The 24,605-nt window shown below is 38.4% G+C and overlaps 1 protein-coding gene across 1 annotated transcript; it reads right to left on the bottom strand.

Annotated features, from left to right (window-relative positions):
- Window positions 1-11,041: 11,041 nt before the first annotated feature.
- LOC107768836 (uncharacterized) lies at window positions 11,042-11,806 on the bottom strand. Its single transcript, XM_016587987.1, has one exon. It carries the CDS (start codon window positions 11,804-11,806, stop codon window positions 11,042-11,044), a length of 765 nt encoding a protein of 254 aa, XP_016443473.1.
- Between the last annotated feature and the right edge of the window lie 12,799 nt (window positions 11,807-24,605).

The following is a 24,605-nucleotide window of genomic DNA, read 5'->3' as shown; positions in this document are numbered from 1 at the left end:
AATGGCAACAATAATCAACCAGTGATATACACACCAGGGCGACAAGAACATCATAAATATTGCGCAACAAGTAATGAATACAAGTACAACTAATTAATCAAGTCCTTCCAATATAAATCTTTAGCCTATATGTTTTTCAAATAGAAATCTTCAGGATATAATACTTTCAAATAAATCTCTTTCAAATATAATTCCCTCAAATAAATATCTTTTAAATAAATCTCTTTCGAATAAAAGTCACTCTGTGACACAGCATTTCAAAATCATAAAATACGGGTCTCAGCCCACTTTCATATTTTCACGGCACTTCATGCCAATTTCTCTATCAAAACTGCACGGACAACTCACGTGCCAAATATCATCATTATTTAACCACGTCACCTCGTGCCCACATTTCATATCACAACTGCCCGGACAATTCACGTGCCAATATTATCATTATTTTCCCCGGCACCTCGTGCCCACATTTCATATCTGTTGCGGCGTGCAACCCGATCCCATATAATATTAGTCATACCTGTTGTGGTATGCAACCCGATCCCATATAACATAATCCGCTTGCCAATAGCCACAGGCTCTCAATTGCAACATAGATAAGACTATTATCAAGTTTACCGAAATAACAAGACAAGTTGCACAAGATATAAAAATAAACACAAGAAAAATCACAACATCACATGAAAATTACCAACGAAATAACCCCATATCATCACATAAAAATTACCAACGCAAAAATCCCACATCATCACATAAGAATTACCAACACAATAACTCAACATCATCACATATCATCCCTGACAATAGCCACTCTTATATCTCCTATAGCCACACTTATCACTCCTATAATAGCCTCCCTTATCCCTCCGCCCTGACAATATTAATAGCCGCTCTTATCGCTCCTATAGCCACCCTTATCGCTCCTATAGCCACCCTTATCTCTCCTATAGCCACCCTTATTGCTCCGCCCAGACAATATCCCAACACACATAACAACAGTGAAATGCCACCCTTATACCCACATAATATCAACAGTGAAATGGCACCCTTATATCCTCAAAATAATAACTCAAATAACACAACAATTTACATAGAATATTATCACGACAACATAACAAAATCAATTCATATCACAATTTGCCCAATGTCCACAACCAATTTCAAGATATAACAAAATCAATTAATTTCACAACAAATAGCCCAAGACTCCACACATCGTGTATAACACCTCAAAATAACAACAGAGATGGAAAATACTCAGTATAGGGCAACATCTTCATTAATCCAAATTCTTGATAATTATATGACGCATCGGTTTAAACTTATTTCATTAATTATTTGCAGATGGAAATCCATAATTTAATTATTTCCATGAAATATCAAATCACCAAACTCACGGAATTTACATAAATATTCAAGTAACAATAACATCAAATTGTCATATAAAAATAAATTCAACAAACAAGGATTGAGGCATGGCAAATAGATGATTTAATAAATGCCAACAATTATCCAATTTACTACACAATAATGCCTAAGACTTTAATCCAATAAAATTCTCACATATAAGCCCGAGTACGTACTCGTCACCTTGCGTACACGGCTTTTCACATTTCACAAATGACACATAAGACTCGATGCCTAAGAGGTAATTCCCTCACTCAAAGTTAGGCAAGATACTTACTTTTTTTTGAAGTTAGGCCGATATTCCAAAATTGCTTTCTTGCTTGAATTGACCTCCGGACAGCTCAAATCTATCCAAATTAATTCAATTCAGTCAATACTAATTATAGGAATTAATTCAATATGAAAATACTAATTTTCCAACAAAATCCGAAATTTAACTCAAAAATCGTCCGTGGGTCCAATGTCTCGGAATCAGATAAAACTCACAAAATCCGATACCTCATTCAATTGCGAGTCCACCCATGACAATTTTATCAAATTCCGATAACAACTCGTCCTCCAAATCTAAAATTTCTGTTTTTGAAAGATTTTGCAAAAATCTCAATTTCTTCTATTTAAATCCGAATTAAACCATGAATTTATGAAATATAATCACTTTTGGATATAGGACACTTACCCAAGTTGAAGTCTTGAAGAAATCCTTAAAATCGCATAAGAACCGTGCTCCAAAAATCCAAAACAAAATGAAGGAACTGACCATTTTTAGTCCTTAAAGTTTTTGCCCAAAAAACAATATTCTGATCGCTAAAAGTCCAATCCCGTCGCTAAAAGTGTCAAATCCGGTCGCTAAAGGTGCGCACTAGAACTGTTTACACCAACAGTTTTGTTTTCACTAAAAGGCTCTAACTCTATCATACGAACTCGGAATTCGACGATTCTTATTCCTATGAGTCACAAATAATAATAGGAACCTACTCGTTCAATCGAAACTCAATTCGGAGCTCATTGTCTCAATGCAATACCAATTTTGCTCGTTAAATAATTAACTCATGTTTCGCGCTAAAAACCCAACCGCGACTTGATGGAATTCGACCAAACTTTTCAAATCACTCTTATAATTTATTATCAAAATCCTGAAAGTCTAGAAATCAAATTTCGATCTCTAGAACTAAAATGGACTTTTGGATCATTACATGCTTATGCTGAAAACATCAAACTCTTCCAAAACTCTTCCCCAACAGTCTGTAGTGTATTAACCATAACTTCTTGTACTCAATTCCAACTGCCAAACAGTTTAAATTTCTGCAAACTAGATACAAAGGGTTACAACTTTTATGTTTTGCTCATTGCCGAGCTCCTTATAGATTGCGTGATATAAGCTCCCAAAGTCAAACCTGTGCAGCAAAAATTTCTGGCTATGCACACTACTGTAGCCAAAATTTGCAGTACCAGCTTCAGTCAGTTGATCATAACTTTTTGTATAATGTCCGAATGATGAATGGTTTATTATTATGAAAACTAGAATCAAAGGGATACAACTTTCATGTTTTGATAATTTCCAGATTCCTTATAGATTTCGAGATATAAGCTTCGAAAGTCAGCTATGCGCATCAAAAATTTCGCACATTGTTGTAAAAACAAATCAGCAGTTAAAATTGATCCGAAACCACTCTGAAACTCACCCGAGGCCCTAGGGACCTCAACCCAATACACCAACAAGTTCATACGAACTTAGTTGAAACCTCAAATCACATAAAACAATGCTAAAACCACGAATCAAACCCCAATTCAAGCTTAAGGAACTTAAGAATTTCCAACTTCTACATTCGATGCCGAAACCTATCAATTCAATTCCGATTGATCTCAATTTTTGCATACAAGTCATAAATGATATAACAAATCTATGAAAAGTTTCAGAACTGGATTCCGACTCCGATATCAAAAAGTCAACTCCCCGATCAAACTTCCCAAAAATTTAACTTTCGCCATTTAAAGCAAAATTTCACTATGGACTTCAAAAAAAAATTTCGGACACACTCCTAAGTCCAAAATCACCATACGCAACTATTGGAATCATCAAAACTCCATTTCGGGGTCGTTTACACATAATTCACCCTCCGGTCAATTATTTCAACTTAAGCTTCCAAAACAAGAATTGTTCTTTCAATTAAATCCCGAATTATCCGAAAACCAAACTTGACCACCCTCGCAAGTCATAATACACATTTCAAAGCTGCTCGAGACATTAAGCAACCGAACGGAACATAAATTTTTAAAATGAAAAGTCGGGTCGTTACATCCTCCCCCTCTTAAAACATACGTTCGTCCTCGAACGTGCCAAAAATTATTCTGAGGACATTAAATTTCTGAGTGTATTATTATACACATACTCCCGGGTGATTCTACATCACCACAATTTAGCATGGGTCCGACAATACCATCTCAATTGAGATTATTTCTTTTATCCTCATTTATAAACTTTAAAGCCAACTTCCTACACTCTAATTAATTTCAAAAGGCATTATTATCACATCAACACACGATATTAGTTTCAACCAGCTATAGCAACTCGTGCCTATGCACACATCAACGTATGCCTATAACCACATCTCTGATCATAATAGCTGTTTATAATTAATTCCAGCATTCTCAATTAATCTCATATTAACTAAAATCTAATTTCAAAATTTTGCAACACTGACAGCAACACGCGAGGCATGAAGACCTCATAATAATTTATCCGAATCAACGAGTCACATTTAACACCACTAGGGCACTCACATTATAGGCTAAAATGCAATGTTTACAACACAAATATGTCTAAATATGCACAGAAACATATAAAAGAATTATCAAATAAGCCTAACAAGCATGACTCCCCATTAATACTATAGTTTAAATTTAATTTCAAAAAGGGAGAATTTAAACTCATAAATTTTTCACCACAAGGACCTCGTCCTTATATAACTTCCACTGCGGCTTGTAGCCCAATTTAAATATTTCACATCATATAAAAAAATGAGGATCTCGTCCTCAACTCTGAATCACAAGTATTTTGCACATTGTGTCAGTTGAAATTTTTCCATTTCCTTTCTTTCTTCTTTTTAGTCAATTATGTAAATAATTTTCACAACACATAATGAACCCCCATACCAATAGGGCATGTAATTCATAAAATTAAACTAAATTATTCCGAAATCACATCAAAACCCACTATAGTGAGTAATAAAAAGTCACTTTTGGACTCATAGCCCTCAGTAGTGTACAAAACAAAATGATAGACACGGGTTAACACCATCAAATCTCCCAACAGGGATAAACATATAAATAGGTTTCAGAATTACGAAGCTCACCCATAAGTGAAGCATAATAGGAGGACTCGCCCCAATACTCAGAACTGAATCAAACTAAGGAAAATATTCCTTTATAACAAATTAGGATCGTACCTGTAACGACACCATGTAGTGTAGAAGCCTGAGCCATACCATATCAATTATATCAACAGGTCGAGCCTCCCCCTCTAGGGTGCCATCTACCCGCCTATCCTCTACACCTAACTGGCTGTGCACGTGGAGTATTAACTAGAATAAATCCTGTAGCCTGAGTATTCTGATGAAATCCGCCTCTCCCAAGTCTGGGACAATCTCTCATAATGTACCTAATATCACCACACTGATAACAACCCCTTTGCGGGTTCGGCTGCTCATACTGAGTCTGTGCCGGATAATTGGAATAACCATTATAGGAACCCCGTGCCGATGGTACATTAAAAGAACTTACTGGAACACCCCGAGTATTCTGAAATTATTTCCATGAATTCGCTGATACTGAAATGTAGAATTATTAAGGCCGCGGGAATACCGCAAGTCCCAACATTATCCCATACCAATCTCAACTCTTAATCATATAGAAGTTTCGGAGAACCTTTCAATACCACATAAATACATCTTAGGCCAAAATTGATATAACACATGACCCCGCAATCTAATCGTTGATAGTTGACTCCCCTCACTTGGCGCGAAGCCATAGGACACATTCTGATGATCCACAATACTAACTTTTATCGCTCGTACGACATTGGTCATAAGGCACCTCAAGCCATTTATTTGGCGCATGTCATCTTCATGACAGTTAAACTCGCTTCCTCCAATGGCTTGGCTGCTAGTATGTACCCTTTACTAAATAGAAATCCCATACGAACCACATAGTCTCTAATACCACCAACTATCTTCAGATCTACATCAACCTCGTGACCCTACCGCGATTGTGACGATTAGGCAATTAATTAAACCTTCTTAAGATCGTACTTATCAACCAGATGTTAGAACCTGCTGCACCCCAACGTGCACAACTGAATGATCTCTCAATACATCCGCATCCTCGATTTGGACGACACGTGGTAACAATGGTTGAGCGACCCTGGCTCCCTTATAACCCCTCTGTAGTATCACAAACCGTTAGCGAATAGTTGATATCGAGTACGCAGTTTCATACACGAGTGGATGCAAAAGAACATAATATATATGCTTCAAGATGAATAAATGTCGCACGATAAGGAATGAAAGAAGTGGAAAGTTTCCTACTAGCTCTATAGTCTCTCGAAGATAAATACAGATGTCTCTGTACCGATCCGCAAGACTCTACTAAACTCGTAGAACCTATGAACCTAGAGCTCTGATATCAACTTGTCACGACCCAAAATCCCGTCACAGGTGTCGTGATGGCACTTAGTCTCTAAGACTAGGTAAGCCGATTTTATAACAATTCAAGCCATTTTTGTTTATATATAAAACAACAGTGGAAATAATTACAAATATAACAACCTCCAAAGACTGGTAATGCTGAGTCACGAAGTATAACTGAATACATGAAATGATCTCAAGGATCGAATAGTCAATACTGTTTAATTAATAATTAACAGTACAATAAAATGAAAAGACTTCAAGGGACTGCGACGACCAAGCAGCTCTACCTTGAATCCTTGCGATTATACTTTAACTCTGTTTGAGTCTGATAGCTCCAATACTTGGCTCTGCACAAAAATGTGCAAAAGTGTAGTATGAGTATACCACAGTCGGTACCCAGTAAGTATCAAGACTAACCTCAGTGGAATAGTGACGAGGTACAGTCGAGACACTCACTAGTCTAATAACCTATGCAATATAGTATACAAAAATAATAGGAAATAAATAACAATGATGGAAACAATAATCAACCAGTGATATACACACCAGGGCGACAAGAACATCATAAATATTGCGCAACAAGTAATGAATACAAGTACAACCAATTAATCAAGTCCTTCCAATATAAATCTTTAGCCTATATGTTTTTCAAATAGAAATCTTCAGGATATAATACTTTCAAATAAATCTCTTTCAAATATAATTCCTTCAAATAAATATCTTTTAAATAAATCTCTTTCGAATAAAAGTCACTCTGTGACACAGCATTTCAAAATCATAAAATACGGGTCTCAGCCCACTTTCATATTTCCACTGCACTTCATGCCAATTTCTCTATCAAAACCGCATGGACAACTCACGTGCCAAATATCATCATCATTTAACCACGGCACTTCGTACCCACATTTCATATCACAACTGCACGGACAATTCACGTGCCAATATCATCATTATTTTCCTCGGCACCTCGTGCGCACATTTTATATCTGTTGCGGCGTGCAACCCGATTCCATATAACATTAATCATACCTGTTGCGGCGTGCAACCCGATCCCATATAACATAATCCGCTTGCCAATAGCCACAGGCTCTCAATTTCAACATAGATCAGACTATTATCAAGTTTACCAAAACAACAAGACAAATTGCATAAGATATAAAAATAAACACAAGGAAAATCATAGCATCGCATGAAAATTACCAATGCAATAACCCCACATCATCACATAAAAATTACCAACGCAATAACCTCACATCATCACATAAAAATTACCAACACAATAACTCCACATCATCACATATCATCCCTGACAATAGCCACCCTTATCTCTCCTATAACCACCCTTATCACTCCTATAATAGCCTCCCTTATCCCTCCACCCTAACAATATCAATAGCCACCCTTATCGCTCCGCCCAGATAATATCCCAACACACATAACAACAGTGAAATGCCACCCTTATACCCACATAATATCAACAGTGAAATAACACCCTTATATCCTCAAAATAATAACTCAAATAACACAACAATTTACATAGAATATTATCACGACAACATAACAAATTCAATTCATGTCACAATTTGCCCAATGGCCACAACCAATTCGAAAGATATAACAAAATTAATTAATTTCACAACAAATAGTCCAAGACTCCACACATCGTATATAACACCTCAAAATAACAACCGAGATGGAAAATACTCAGTATAGGGCAACATCTTCATTAATCCAAATTCTTGATAATTATATAACGCCTAAGTTTAAACTTATTTCATTAATTATTTGCAGATGGAAATCCATAATTTAATTATTTCCATGAAATATCAAATCACCAAACTCACGGAATTTACATAAATATTCAAGTAACAATAACATCAAATTGTCATATAAAAATAAATTCAACAAACAAGGATTGAGGCATGGCAAATAGATGATTTAATAAATGCCAACAATTATCCAATTTACTACACAATAATGCCTAAGACTTTAACCCAATAAAATTTGCACATATAAGCCCGAGTACGTACTCGTCACCTCGCGTACACGGCTTTTCACATTTCACAAATGACACATAAGACTCGATGCCTAAGAGGTAATTCCCTCACTCAAAGTTAGGCAAGATACTTACTTTTTTTTGAAGTTAGGCCGATATTCCAAAATTGCTTTCTTGCTTGAATTGACCTCCGGACAGCTCAAATCTATCCAAATTAATTCAATTCAGTCAATACTAATTATAGGAATTAATTCAATATGAAAATACTAATTTTCCAACAAAATCCGAAATTTAACTCAAAAATCGTCCGTGGGTCCAATGTCTCAGAATCCGACGAAACTCACAAAATCCGACAACTCATTCAATTACGAGTCTACCATATCAATTTTATCAATTTCCGATAACAACTCGGCCTCCAAATCTAAAATTTATGTTTTTGAAAGATTTTGCAAAAATCCCAATTTCTTCCATTTAAATCCGAATTAAATGATGAATATAACTATGGATTTATGAAATATAATTACTTTTCGATATAGGACACTTACCCAAGTTGAAGTCTTGAAGAAATCCTCAAAATCATCCAAGAACCGTGCTCCAAAAATCCAAAACGAAATGAAGGAAATGACCATTTTTGGTCCTTAAGTTTTTGCCCAAAAAACACTATTCTCGTTGCTAAAAGTTCAATCCCGTCGCTAATAGTGTCAAATCTGGTCGCTAAAGGTGCGCACCAAAACTGTTTACACCAGCAGTTTTGTTTTCACTAAAAAGGCTCTAACTCTATCATACGAACTTGAAATTCGACGATTCTTGTTCCTATGAGTCACAAATAATAATACGAAACCTACTCATTCAATCGAAACTCAATTCGGAGCTCATTTTCTCAATGCGATACCAATTTTCCTCGTTAAATAATTAACTCATATTTCGCGCTAAAAACCCAATCGCGACTTGATGGAATTAGACCAAACTTTCCAGATCACTCCTATAATTCATTATCAAAATTCCGGAAGTCTCAAAATAAAATTTCGATCTCTAAAACTAAAAATGGACTTTTGGATCATTACGTGCTTATGCTGAAATCATCAAACTCTTCCAAAACTCTTCCCCGACAGTCTGTAGTGTATCAACCATAAATTCTTGTACTCAACAACAATTGCCAAACAATTTAAATTTATGCAAACTAGATACAAAGGGCTACATCTTTCATGTTTTTCTCATCTCCCAACTCCTTATAGATTGCGAGATATAAGCTCCCAAAGTCAGCCATGTGCAGCAGAAATTTCTGGCGATGCACACTGCTGTAGCCAAAATCTGCAGTACTAGCTTCAGTCAATTGATCGTAATTTTTGTATAAATGTTCGTATGATGAATGATTTATTATTATGGAAGCTAGAATCAAATGGCTACAACTTTTATGTTTTGATAATTTCTAGATTCTTTATAGATTTCGAGATATAAGCTTCCAAAGTCAACTCTGCGCATGAGAAATTTTGCACATTGCTGTAAAAAATATCAGCAGTTAAAATTGATCCAAAACCACTCCGAAACTCACTCGAGGACCTCGGGACCTCAACCCAATACACCAACAAGTTCATACGAACTTAGTTGAAACCTTAAATCATATAAAACAATGCTAAAACCACGAATCATACCCCAATTCAAGCTTAAGGAACTTAAGAATTTCCAACTTCTACATTCGATGCCGAAACCTATCAATTCAATTCCGATTGACCTCAAATTTTGCATACAAGTCATAAATGACATAAAATATCTATAAAAATTTTCAGAACTGGATTCTGATTCCGATATCAAAAAGTCAACTCCCCGGTCAAACTTTCCAAAAATTTAACTTTTGCCATTTCAAGCAAAATTTCACTACGGACTTCCAAAATTTTTTTCGGACGTGCTCCTAAGTCCAAAATCACCATATGCAGCTATTGGAATCATCAAAACTCCATTCCGGGGTCGTTTACACATAATTCACCATTCTGTCAATTATTTCAACTTAAGCTTCCAATACAAGAATTGTTCTTTCAATTAAATCCCGAATCATCCGAAAACCAAACTTGACCACCCTCGCAAGTCATAATACACATTTCAAAGCTGCTTGAGACCTTAAGCCACCGAATGGAACATAAATTTTTAAAACGACAAGTCGGGTCATTACATTAATTCAAACGAGGATCAGGCTTGCAGTGTGATTACCAGAGAAGTAGGATTACAGGCTCAAATGGGCTAACTAGGATACACACTAATTAGGTGGGTAAAATCATATATCTTGCTCAACAAAGAAATGACTCTATCACATCCTAGACTGAACAAAATTGCCATTTCACTTTACAAACACACGGGCAAGTTCTAGACATCAACTAACATGCACAGAATAGCAACAACAACCTCACACACACATTGGCACATAACTCACTCAGGATCGGATCTATCCTGACTCTCTAGTCAAAGAAGATGAGCAAAGTCACAATCAACCAATTTAAGGCAGAAATCTATGAGTCAAGAACTGAGCCTAGGTATCACAACTAAGGCACTTACTACTCTCAAGGAACAACCAAGTCAAGAGCAGTTATCTCCATTTTACAGTAGAGCACAAGACTTTCCTATTCCTAACAAAAGAAAAACTAACTATACCCGGTTCAAACAAAACCCTTGGAAAAGAACCGCGACACAATAAAAAACCAAGGGGGCATTGTTACACTACCTAAAAAAATAATTTTTTTTGTCTTAGACTTTGATACCTCAAGAAGACAGTCGAGGAAATCCATCGTCGGGAAAAGTCAATTTTTTTAAATAAAAAAAATGCAAACAAACACACATGTACATATTTACATCCCCCACCCATACTTTAAATTATGGCATGTCACCATGACACACAAATAAAAAGCAAGAGGTAAATGAAACTCCCATGATTCATCTAGTCGGGGTCTGAATCGTAGTCGGGATCTCATTTGCACGCCCGACCCAGTGCACACATCCATGCTAAGAGCTTCTTTTCAGCCTTCTTTGGGTACACCCCACACTTATTTGTTATACTCTCTCCAGTTTTCTCATTTAGGGCCCCCATTGCTCCTTCCATCTTGAAGACCACCCTTTCTTCCCCCACTATAAGCGTGAACTGCCTTTCTTGAATGTCCAAAATTGCTCTGCTCGTAGCCAAGAAGGGTCTTCCTAAAATCGGAGGGACCTCCTTATTCTCCATTTTCACCACAATGAAGTCCAAAGGGAACACAAATTTGTCCACCCGAACTAGCACATCTTCCACTATTCCTTCAGGTATGATTGTGATCTGATTCGCCAGCTGCAAGGACATAAGTGTCGACCTGATTTCTCCAATTTCTCCCTCTAATTTCATGCAAATAGACAAATGCATGAGGTTAATGGAAGTACCTGAATCATACAAAGATTGTTCAAACTTAGTACTTCCTAAAGAGCAAGGTATAGTAAAACTCCATGGATATCCACACTTTTGAGGGAGCTTATTTTGCAAAATGGCATTATAATGCTCTGTGAGCTTGACAACGGATGTTTCTTCCACTTTTCGATTTTTGGACAATATTTCCTTAAAAAATAAAGCATAAGCTGGCATCTGTGAGAGCACCTCTGTGAAAGGTATATTCACATGCACCTGCTTGAGCACTTTTAGAAACCGCCTGAATTGTTTGTACAACTTTTCTCTTCTTTGCTTTTGGGGGAAAGGTAAATCGGGCATGTATTTGCTCTCCTCAGTCTCCTCGTTAATTGAAATTATATCTTACTTCTTCTTCTTCTGAGCTCTAGACTTCCCCGTCTTCTTCAGACCATCATCTACCATCCTAGCACCTTCTTGAATGTTGTCAATTTTTTGCTCCTCCACAATCTCCACCCGTCTTTCAATCATCTCATCCTTTTGGTTTGCTCTTGGATCCTCCAATATGTGCCCACTCCTCAAAGACACTGCATTTATTGTCTCTTTTGAATTTCTTCAGCATCAGCAGGGAGAGTTTTAGGAACCCTCTCAGACACTAGATTAGCGAGTTTCCCCACCTGTCTTTCCAAGTTTCGAATGGTCGTGCCCTGTTCTCTGATAGTTGCGCCATGAGTTGCAAGCCTTTCATCTGTCTTAATAATAAAGGCCTTCATCAGATCTTTCATGCTAGACTGAATAGACTGTGGAGGATGATATTGCTACCTCTACTGATTTTGAAAACCTGGAGCTCCCTATTCCTGGGGTCTAGAGTTATTTTGCTGCCATGCATTTGCACTACCACATGGTGAACTCCAAGAAAAACCTGGGTGACTCTACCCCATAGAGTTAAAATTATTACCACTTTAGTAGTTGCCTCTGTCAAAGATCCCCACAACATTTACTACTTCAATTGAATCTTGACACTCATATGTAGGGTGTCCTATTCCACAAAAGTCATATGCTGCTTGCGGCTCACTCTATACCTTGGCCAATATTAACTTTCTTATTTTTGTGGTCATGGTGTCTAATTGGGCTTGTACTGATGTGTTAGAGTCTACCTGGTGCACCCCAGTTGATTTTCTTCTATGGTTATCATCTGTTGACCATTGATTTGCATCTTCAGATAATTCATTCAGAATTTCAACAATCTCCTCAGGAGTTTTCTTCATAAGAGGACCTCCAACTACATTGTTTAGCGTCCCCCTACCAGAGGGTGGTCAGACCATCTCAAAAATCTTGGTGTTACATCCACTAGTGTACTCCATGATGCTAATATCTTCGCATGATATCCTTAAATATTTCCCATGCTTCAAATACCATTTCTGTCTATTGTGGATGTCTCTTCAAATTTTTCCTTTTTTTGCAGCTGAAAAATATTTTTCATGGAACTTCTTTGTCATGTCTTCCCAAGTTTGAATTTAGCTAGACCGCAAACTCCGCAACCAGTGCTTATCGTCTTCCCTCAGTGAAAAAGGAAACGTCCTTGAGTAGATAGCATCTTTCGATACTTCGATTTGCTGGAATGTATTCGTAATCTCATCAAAATCCATCAAATGAGTATTTGGATCTTCATTGGGTTTTCCACGGAATACACAATTGTTATGAATGGTATGAAGTAGCCCTTGCTTGATCTCAAAATTATTGGTTGCGATCGGAGGGGGTCGCACACTAGATACTCCTTGGTTGTAGACTGGACTGGCATAGTCTCCTAGTGATCGTCCCGGCCTAAGCATATTATTTTCAAATTCGTCTTCACCCATAGGTCGGTTCAAGTTGAATCTTCATCCTTCATTCCCGTCAACCATTTCATCAGCTCTGAAAGCTACTTCAGCAGCTGCCCGTACGACTACTTCCTGTTGGGCTGCTTCTCGTACAACCAAATAAACTATCTCCTCACTGTTCTTAGCCATGTTCTCTTGGGTTGAAGATTGCCCTAAGAATTTCCTGGTGGGTTCTTTCTCTTTTCTCAGTTGTCGTAGGTGTTTTTCCAACTCCTGTTTGTAGGGTATTACTTCTTTTGAAGAAGATCGAGTCATACACCAACATGCTTAACCTGTTGCCTGCACAGGGAAGAGAAAACCGTGAAGAATAAAAAAAGAAAAATTATTTCCTGAATTAGCACAAAAAACTATTTTGAACACTATTGATTTCCAATCCTTGTCAATGACGCCAAAATTTGATGAGTGCAAACACAACATGAAATTTATGCTCGCTAGCCAAAGATAGTATAGTTATGATTATCGTATCCACAGGGATTAGATTTAAATAATGTTCAAGTAATTCCTAGCTTAATGATATTCAGGATGATTAACACTTTGGTTGGAATGATTAATAACTAAATTAACTATGAAACTAAAATAATTAATAGTTGATCATAGAAAGACAAGAGTTAAGCAACACTGAAATATCAATGGGAGAAATAAGGGTCTTGACCGGATGGGTGCAAGATAGCTATTTGGGATCTAACTCTAGTTCATCACTCTAATATTCTAATGATTCTCATGAATTCACTCGAGATGATTAGTTCAAATGTGTAGTTAAGAATCCTCTCTCGGTTAAATCTTAACTCTACGAGGTGAACTAATATAAGTACTGTGAACATATGCAAACATGCGTTAGTGGATTAGTCTTCACGAAAAGGTCTCTCGAATATTCTCCTAACTTGACTTAATCAACAATTCAACAAGCTCTATTGAGTACTTAAAGAATCACTGAATAAAACCAAACAAGATAATGCAAAGATAATCACCAAAATATTCCTCTTTCGATTAAAGAAACCGGTGAATAAAGTTGCAACAATTTAAAACTCCATAAACGAATTCAAGCAAAGAACTAGAGTTAAAATTCATAAATATCAATCAAAGCACCATATCCGTTAAACACTAAGGGAAACTACTCTATAATTATGGAGAAATTCATCACAAATAAAGTTGAATAATAAGAAAACATGAGTTCAATCCAAACTCGGGTGTTGAGTTGAGGAAAGAATGATGAATCCTTGTGCTTTGAGTCTCTAATGATCTTCCAATATTCCGTAGGTCAAAAGTCTTCTAAAATTTGTATTTTTTGATGTATTTATACATGTAGGAACGAGTCCAGACGAAACTATCCTTTTCCAAGGCGAAGTGGGAAAATATGGGCGAGAAAATACACTACCGCGGTGCACCGGGCGGCACACCATGCGCCACATTAGTGGAAAAGTCTAGAGGCCTATTTTTTTCACTTTGCAGGAATTTTGCACTAGTACCCCGCTCCCGCTATGCATGGCGCGGCGTGGTAGTGTATTTTTCTTAGAGTAATTTTTCTTCTCACTTTTTGATATCCAGACTTAGTCCTCGACCCTCGAACGTGATCCCGACTTAGTTTTTTGGACTTTTACTCAGACTTCAAAGGTTCAACTTGTTCAAATTAGCTCCAAATTACCTTAATAGCTTGGAATCATTTCCTGCAAGGCATAAAATATGTAATAAGCGCAAATCACCATTTATTAAGTTCAACCACAAGTAAAATGCAGTGATTAGAGTGCAAACTATGACTAAAACATGGGTTTCTAGCCTACCATCAATCCCTCACATGAATGGGGAATGACCATATGTATAAAAGCATGCATGAAAACTGTGTGATTCACAAGCAAGGATTAATCACATCTAGATAAGTAGGCTTCCCTTTGAACTTTCCGTAGTGAACTTATGCCGGATACTCGGTCAATCGGTATATTTGATATTTTTGAACTATCGAGCTTTGGTGTATACTTATACAACCATAAGTAACACAATCAACCCTTAACTGTCTTTAGTTCTCATTGTTGTGTTCGTTTCTACGGTTTCATAAGTGCATAGAGAATTGGCCTTACAGAATTTCCTTGAAGCGGCTGGTCACGTCCAATTCACTTCCAATTAAGGAGTATGAAACGGCCGTTGCAATTATAAAACCCAATGCAAGTCGGGGTCATATCCACAAGGAGTTTAAATTGGCGTTAAGGTGAATACTCAAGAAAAAGAACTTGAAATAACCAAGTTTATCTTTCAAGCAAAGGTGGGTAACTGTTATCTAAATTAACTGCTAAGAGATTCAACTAACTAGTAAGCAAATAATGATTGAAATATTTTTGATATTTTTGTCTAATAGGGAAAATCCTAGGATTGTAACCTTCAACCAGGTATAAAACTAATGAGTATAGTAAATCTATGCTTGTTTGGTAGATCGAGGTGTGTTATGACTCTCAATGCTCAAACAACCACTCAATACCTCCTAGTTAAAGAGTGATTATGCCCAAATTGGCTTTCTCAAGACCAAATGGTTAGCAATTAAATCAACTGATTATGAGTCTAAGTGGGATTATCCCTATCTTTAGTTCAAATCCTTTAATCAAACAAATCAAAATTTTAACTAGTTCAATTTTATTGTTAGTCAAGTATTCCTAGACTAAGTTCCTCTTTTTCAAGTAAGAACTAAGTCAAATAGGCATGAATCAATGTTTGTAACCATTAATTCTAGATATACAACATAAATAAGGCTAAATAACATACACCCAATTAATAACAAGCATTAATATTAAACCCCCATAAGTTTTACATACTAGGGTTGGATCACAACCCTAGATAAAATCTAGCTACTCATATTAATTGACATGAATAAATGAAAAGAAGTAATTGAAGACATAAAACTAGAATTAAAGAGTAAAATTAATGGGTCTTCCCTAATTATTGCTCCAAATTTCTCAAAATTGCTAAAGATAACTGCTAGTAGTTGCTACAGTACAAAATTTACCTTAAAAAGGTGTTTCTCATCTAGTTATAGTGCTCTACAATTTGCTGACAAAAATGCTCTTCGAAAGGTTATGCGACCGCATAATTTCATCTGCGGTCTACGCTTCAGTTTGTAGTTCTTGCTTGTCACTAAGAGGGATTGTGCGGCCGCGCATATGCTTCTGCGGCAGCACTTCAGCTTTTGCGGCCGCACAATTTGGTTGCGGACTACACTTTAAGGAGGCTTCAGACTTGTTCTTTTGCATCTCTTTTGATCTCTCAGCCTTGTCAGTGCGAGCTTCAAGTGCAATCGTATTTTTTGGTGTGCGGACCGCGTTGCTGCTAAAATCTTTTTAAGTTTCAGAGCTCATTCTACAACCGCATGATGTGTGGCTATAATTCATGGTTTAGCACACTATTCGCCTTGCATTTTATATGCTTTAATGATAAATTACACTTTATTTGCTCGTAATAAAGGCCATTTAATGTGTAGGTGAATTGGAGATGAAAGTAGAGAAAAAAAGATACTTAAAAGTCAAAAGCGTGCTCGGGAGCAGTTGAAAAGGAGAAGCTTGCGAAGCCAGGCCTACACCGGGCATTATACTTGATGAAGCTAGGCCTAGAGCAGGCCTTATACCTGGCAATGCCAGGTATGTAGCGGGCGATAGACCTGGCGAGGCGAGGCAGAAGCGATTTTGACCAGGCTTTATACCTGGTGACGTTAGGCCAGGGGCGAGGTCCACCAGGCGTTAGGCCTCGCGAGGCCAGGTCTAGGCACACACAGTCCGACTTTTGAAGACTTATTTCATCTTCGGGTTTGACTAGGACTTTGCCTACACGTTTAGGTCTTTTCCTACACATGTAAATAGACCTAAAAACCCCACTTTGGAGTACTTTTGCAACCAGAGGAAAGAATAGCTTGTGGAGTCACCCGTTGGGAGTTAGAATCATCGATTTCTACATCCTTTCATCTTTACTCTGTACTTTAATTATCCAAAATATTTGGGATATTGTTACTATGAGTATGAGTAGCTAAATGCCTAATCTAGGGTTTTGATGGAACCTATTGAAGAATGATTTTCTTGTTACGTTAGTATAAATTTGCTGTAGTATTTTCTCTATTTGTTCAACTATATTATTCATGTGGTTGATTGAAGGGCCCTCAATTAGCTGTGCCTATTTAGTATGTATTACTTGGGAGAGAGTGAATATTTAGGTAGTTGTTGAACATTACTCCTAACGTATACGAGGGATCAATACGAAGTGTTTAAAGGTGGGATTAGGGATAACAAAACTTTGGTGCGATCTGAGTGAGCCGTACTTAATGCCAGCTAGCATAATTCTAGAGAATATGTCTAGTAACTTGTGGTAATTACTCTAGAGAGAGTTACGACAACCTTAATGCTCATGATCGATAGAGAAGACTTAGGCTAATTTATAGAAAACATAGCAGAAAAGATTCCGACAATAGGAGAAATCACAACCTTAGATCTTTCCAATTCTTGTTTACAAATCGTTCGTAGTTAGTCATTTATTATTGCATTTTCATTACATAATATTTAGTTAATAAATATCCAAATTATTATTCAAATATTTTGGAAGATTGATTGCGTGAATTTGTGCGGGTCTAGCAACTGTGGTTTATACGTTAATTCCCTGTGGGATTCGACTCCGGACTTATTGGCCGAAATATATTTGCGACAACCGCTTGTCCTTTTTATAAGGTATAGTTGGGTGTGATCAAATTTTGGCGTCGTTGCCGGGGAACTAACAGTGTTATTGATTGCAGCTAAAAGAAGTGCTAGAATTCTTAGTGTAGTCAATTTTGTTCATTCTAAATCAAATACATTGAAATTCTAACGTTTGTAGTCTTGGGTGTTACAGGTGCATGCCTAGGAACTCCTCAAGAACTGGTGAACTGCTCGAAGCGTTATTAGATCCTTAGAAAGTTTTCAAGGCACTACATCGTGCAAACAAGAAAAGCAAACATCAACAGAACTTGACAGAACAAATCGAACTAGACATGGATGACGGAATAGAAAATCCAATCAACAACAGAAACAATACGGATGAACTAAACAATCAGGGTGTGGTGCCTCTTGTACCAGAAGCAGTATTATATGATTGGGCACAACCCATCGCCGACAATCTGGTAACCGCAATTGCAGTCTCTTAAATACAAGCAGAATCATTTCAAATCACAAACAACATGCTACATTTGTTGCAGAACAAGGGACTGTTCTCAGGGTCACACATTGAAGATCCTCAGCAGCATCTGAAGAATTTCATGTCGATATGTGTCATGCAAAGGCAACCTAACGTGACACCGGACACCATAAAGCTGTTATCGTTTCCATTCTCGGTTACAGGAGAAGCTCAGACTTGGCTTAATTCATTCCCTATAAACTCAATCAATACGTGGGAGGAATTAGTCAAGCAATTTTTGAAAAAATTCTATCCACCTAGTAAAACTGCCCAACAGATTGATGATATATTGAGCTACAAGCAGAGACCAACAGAATCACTACAAGAAACGTGAGATAGGTTCAAGGGTATGCTGGTTAAGTGTCCACATCATGACATTCCAGATCAGATGTTGGGGCAGAGATTCTACATAGGACTGGCTGACGGCTTAAAGGCCAATGTTGATGCTTCAGCAGGTGGAGCATTTTTGAGTAAAATATTCAGAGAATGCAAGATCCTACTTGATAAGATGGCCCAAAACTCAGGATGGATGACAAGAGCCTCTATGATCACTCTGGTACTTCACTCAGTGGCGTTGGACCCAAACAAGTCCATAGCTGAGAATATGGCCAGTCTAATGATACAAATGAGTATCTTCACTAAGAAGATTGATGAATCAGGCCAGAAGCAGTAGGTTCACATAGTTGACGCAACTAATGGGGGCTTATGTACACCATGCATTAATCAACCATATGTTTGCTCGTGGAGTGCGGAAGGTGACAACCAGCACTATCAAGAAGATATGAATTATGTAGCCAACTATGGGGGACATCGGCAAGGTAGTTAGAATTGGGGTCAACAGAATCAACAATATAGACCAGCGCAACAGTAGTCCTGAACTTAATCAGTGACCATTGGGTCAAGTTGTGCCTTACCAAAGGCAACATGGTTACAACCAGCAAAACCAGTAGCTGACTTATCAACAACCTCAACAACAATAGATTATGAGACAAGTTGATAGTTTTACTAAACTTAAGGGAATGCTGCAACAACTGATTGGGTCCACGGGAAAAATACAATAAAGAGTAGACTCACATGAATCAGCGATAAAGGGTATTGAGATTCAATTAGGACAGATTTCTATGGCTCTAAACAATCATCCCCAAGGGACGTTACCTGCAGACACACAAGTCAATCCAAAAGAACAGGGCCCGAAATAGCTTATGGCAGTGAGTCTACAAAATGGTAGAGACCTAGACCTGGAGCAAGAGATGGCTCGCGAAAGCCGACCTACTGAAACACTTGTGCCAGTACCCATTGAGATAGATGATTCAACAGGGTTGACAGAGGTGACGGTACAACATGCACAAGAGAGCACAAGTAAAGAAAAAGAGGTTGCGAAGGAGACTGAGGTAGCACAAGAAACGTCAGTAGAAGCAGTGCCTGAGCAGGTTCAAAATCAAATCACAGGAAAGACCTCTATCACCTTTCCCTCAGAGACTGGCCAAATATCAAAAAGATGAGCAGTATAAGAAATTCTTGGAGATGTTGAAACGAATTCAGGTTAACATTCCATTGATTGACACCTTAAAGGAAATGCCTGGTTATGCAAAAATGATGAAGGACTTGATGTCTCGTAAGTTTGACTTTCAAGACTTGGCCACAGTTACACTGACTCGGACATGTAGTGCTGTTGTGACGAGACCCATAGCTGAGAAGTTATCTGATCCAGGGAGTTTCACAATCCCATGCACAATTGGCAACTATGCGTTTGCTAAGACACTTTGTGATTTGATGCCCTTGGCTATCTATAAAAGGTTAGGCATTGGAAGAGCTAGACCCACGTCCATGTTACTATAGCTAGCCGACAGGACAGTGAAGAGGCCCTCTGGTATCCTTGTTGATGTATTAGTACATGTTCAGAAGTTTGTGTTCCCAGCAGATTTTGTCATTCTAGACTGTCGAGTTGACGAGAAGATTTCCATAATTTTGGGAAGACCATTCTTGGCCACTGGGAGAGCTTTAATCGACTGCGAGACTGGAGAGCTCAAAATGAGACTAAATGATGAAGAAATAACATTCCACATGCAGAAATCTATGCGGCTACCAAGTGAATTTGCTAACTGCTCTCTAATAGAAGCCGTGATGTAATTTTAGAGGAGGAAGATAAAACCTTGAACGCTAAAGACCCTCTAGCAGCTTTTATCATGAACTTAGATAAAGTAAATGGATAGGATTTGGCGGAATGGGTACTGGCTCTTGAAGGCCAAGAGTTTTGGAAAAGAGAGCTCGAATTTGAGCCTTTGCACTTAGAAAAAAGAAAAATTCCTCCAGCTAAGCCATCGATAGAAGAGCCTCCAAATTTGGAGCTAAAGATGCTACCACCTCACCTCAGGTATGATTTCTTGGGACCTAGCTCAACTTTACCTGTTATTATCTCATCTGGTTTGTTAGATGTGCAGAAAGAACAACTTTTGCAGGCATTGAGTGAGTGCAAAACTGCTATTGGTTGCACCATCACAGACATTAAGGGAATCAGCCCGGCCTTCTATATGTATAAGATTCTACTGGAAGATGGTCACAAACCTTCCAGAGAACATCAAAGAAGGCTGAACCCTAACATGAATGAAATTGTGAAAAAAAAGGTGATAAAGTGGTTAGATGCAGGAATCATTTTCCCCATCTCCGACAGCAACTGGATCAACCCAGTCTAATGTGTGCCTAAGAAAGGTGAGATGACTATAGTGCAAAACAAGAACAATGAGTTGATATCAACAAGAACAGTCATGGGATGGCTAATTTGTATGGACTACAGAAGATTGAACAAAGCCACCCGAAAAGACCATTTTCCCTTGCCGTTCATTGATCAAATGCTAGATAGATTGGTAGGGAAGTCCCACTTTTGCTTTCTAGATGGATACTCGGGGTATAATCAAATCTCTATTGCCCCGGAGGACATAGAGAAAACGCCATTCACCTGTCCATATGGCGTTTACGCCTTTTGGAGGATGTCGTTCGGTCTATGCAATGCACCCGCCACATTTCAAAGGTGCATGATGGACATCGTCACTGATATGGTTGAGGACATCATGGAAGTATTTATGGATGATTTCTTGATGGTGGGAGACTCATTCGATGATTGCCTAAGGAATTTGAAAAGAGTGCTGAAAAGATGTGTCGAGACGAATCTGATACTCAATTGGGAAAAGTGCTATTTCATGACACAAGAAGGTATAGTCTTGCAGCACCTAGTGTCGAGTAAGGGCATTGAGTTAGATCGTGCCAAAGTTGTTGTGATCAAAAAGCATCCACCACCCACGTCCGTCAAAGCAATAAGAAGTTTCCTGGGCCACACCGACTTCTATAGAAGATTTATAAAAGATTTTTTCAAAATTGCTAACCCCTTGTGTAAATTGCTTGAAAAAGATCACCATTTTGTATTTTCTGATGATTGCAGGGTAGCTTTTGAGAAATTGAAGAAGAGGCTGGTGACAACACCTATCATAGTTGCACCTGACTGGGAGCAACCGTTTGAGCTGATGTGTGACGTAAACAACTATGTTGTGGGAGCAGTGCTTGGACAACGCAAAGACAAAATCATGCATCCAATATATTACACTAGTAGAACTCTAAGTAGTGCCCAACTAAATTACACGTGACCGAGAAGGAGATGCTAGCAGTGGTGTTCGCATTTGAAAAATTCAGGTCATACCTGATAGGCTCTAAGGTAATTGTTTATACTGACCATGCTGCTCTCAGGTACTTAATTGATAAGAAGGATTCAAAGCAGCGCCTGATTCGATGGGTGCTACTACTACAAGAATTTGACTTGGAAATCCGTGACCGAAAGGGAACGGAGAACCAAGTAGCTGATCACTTGTCCAGGCTGGAAGGAGCCGAGAAAAAGGTTGAAGTGGAAGAGATTGTGGAGACCATCCTAGATGAACAACTACTAGACTCAAGTCTTGAGGTAGCACCATGGTATGCAGACATTGCAAACTACCTAGCAAGCGGTATTGTCCCCTATGACCTTTCTTCTGTTCAAAAGAAAACGTTCTTTCATGACTGTCACATCTATTATTGGGATGAGCCTTATCTGTTCAGGATTTGTGTTGATAACATGATCCGGAGGTGTATCCCCAAGATAGACCAATCTTCTATTTTGCAGGCGCGTCACTCTTCACCATATGGTGGCTATTTCGGGGGAGTAAGGATAGCTGCGAAAGTCTTGGAGTCGGGCTTCTACTAGCCGACATTGTTCAAAAATGCATACTTATGGGTGAAAGGTTGTAATGAATGCCAATGAACCGGAAATATTTCCCGCCGATATGAGATGCCTATGAAACCAATTCAGGAGGTAGACATGTTTGATGTATGAGGAATCGATTTCATGGGGCCTTTTGTTAGCTCATATAGAAACAAGTACATACTCGTAGCTGTGGACTACGTGTCCAAATGGGTGGAAGCTACAGCGCTCCCTACAAATGATGCAAAGGGGGTAATTGGTTTTTTGAGAAAGAATATATTCACCCGATTTGGCACTCTAAGGGCAATAATCAGTGACGGAGGCACTCACTTCTGTAATCGAGCCTTTGCAAAGTTGTTAGAAAAGTATGATGTACGCCACAAGGTCGCCACCCCATACCATCCATAAAGGAGTGAGCAAGTGGAAGTTTCAAACAGAGAGATAAAGAGCGTTTTAACAAAGACTGTGAATGCTACAAGAACGGATTGGGCGAGAAAGCTAGATGATGCACTCTGGGCCTACCGTACCGCTTTCAAAACTCCAATTGGCATGTCGCCATATAAATTGGTGTTTGGGAAGGCGTGTCATTTACCAGTGGAGTTGGAGCATAGAGCTTTGTGGGCATTGAGGCAGCTTAATCTTGATATAGAAGCTGCGGGTACAAGTAGAGTCACGGAGTTACACAAGCTTGATGAGTTTCGTTACCACGCTTTTGAGAGCATAATATTATACAAGGAGAGAATGAAAATGATGCATGATAAAAATATTCTTGGGCGGAGTTTTAAACCCGGAGATATGGTATTGCTATACAATTCAAGATTGAGGTTATTTCCGGGTAAATTAAAGTCAAGATGGTCAGGACCATTTAGTGTGGTAGAGATTCACCCGACCGTAGCCATAGAGATTGCTGCAGCAAATGACTGTCGCACGTTTAGGGTCAATGGGCACAGGTTAAAACATTATTTGGGCATGGAAGATGTGAAAGTAGTGTCGGTGACTCATTTGCTCGAGCCATGAAGGTTAAGCGAGCCTTAAGTGCAATTATCTGCGTCATGCCGCGACGTTAAATCAAGCGCTTCATGGGAGATAATCCATTGTAATGTTGTAATGTTGTATTCGTTGTGCCGCGACATTAACTGAGGTGCTCGTTGGGAGGCAACCCAATTTGTAGCTGAATTTTAGTATAGTTAGAATTTTTCTTTTCATTTTTAGGTACTACCAAGTTTGCAGGTGATTTTGGGCGAGACGAGCAGAGCTTTAAGTGTCACATGAAGGAAACCAGGTGCCATATCTCGCGTCGCTAGGGGTAAAGCCAGGCACACCTGGCGACGCCTGGACTAAGGCCAGGTGCACCAAGCGCTAAGCTTGGCGCCGCATGGTGTAAGGCCAGGTATGTATTTTTCTTCAGCTTATTTTAATTTTTGTCCCTTATTTCTTTTAACCCCTCCCTTCTTGGACTCTAACTTAAACGCCCAAACTAACATAGAATAAAATCTTAACCTAAATCACTCCACTCCTCACAAAACACTCACACACGTACACTGCCATCCGTCCCCATTCCAACCCCATTGAAGTCAAGCAAGTTTTTTTTCCTCCTCCAATTACTCGAAACAGCAGTTCAAAGGCAAAGCCCACATCTTACAACATCTAAGGTATGATTTTTCATTCTAGTTTGATGAAGGTATGAGATTATCCATAAAAAATTGGGGTTGTTCTTCATTGTAATATTGTATTTCTGTGTCCCAACCCCAGGAACCCCATAGGAATGGTGTTGTTATTGTGTAAATAAGTGGTAGTAAGAAAATTCCAAGCCGATTTGGGAGGGTGAGGCCATCCCTCACCCCTATAAGCACTCCCAAGGCACTAGTTGCATGCTAAGTGTTTG

This window comes from Nicotiana tabacum, chromosome 23 (assembly GCF_000715075.1).
Source record: "Nicotiana tabacum cultivar K326 chromosome 23, ASM71507v2, whole genome shotgun sequence".
NCBI lineage: Eukaryota > Viridiplantae > Streptophyta > Magnoliopsida > Solanales > Solanaceae > Nicotiana > Nicotiana tabacum.
Note: the sequence above shows the minus strand (reverse complement) of the source record. Positions and strands in the feature narration are given on the sequence as shown.

Excerpts from the sequence above, each read along its gene's own strand:
- LOC107768836 (XM_016587987.1), bottom strand. The coding sequence starts at position 11,806 with ATGCCCGATTTACCTTTCCCCCAAAAGCAAAGAAGAGAAAAGTTGTAC.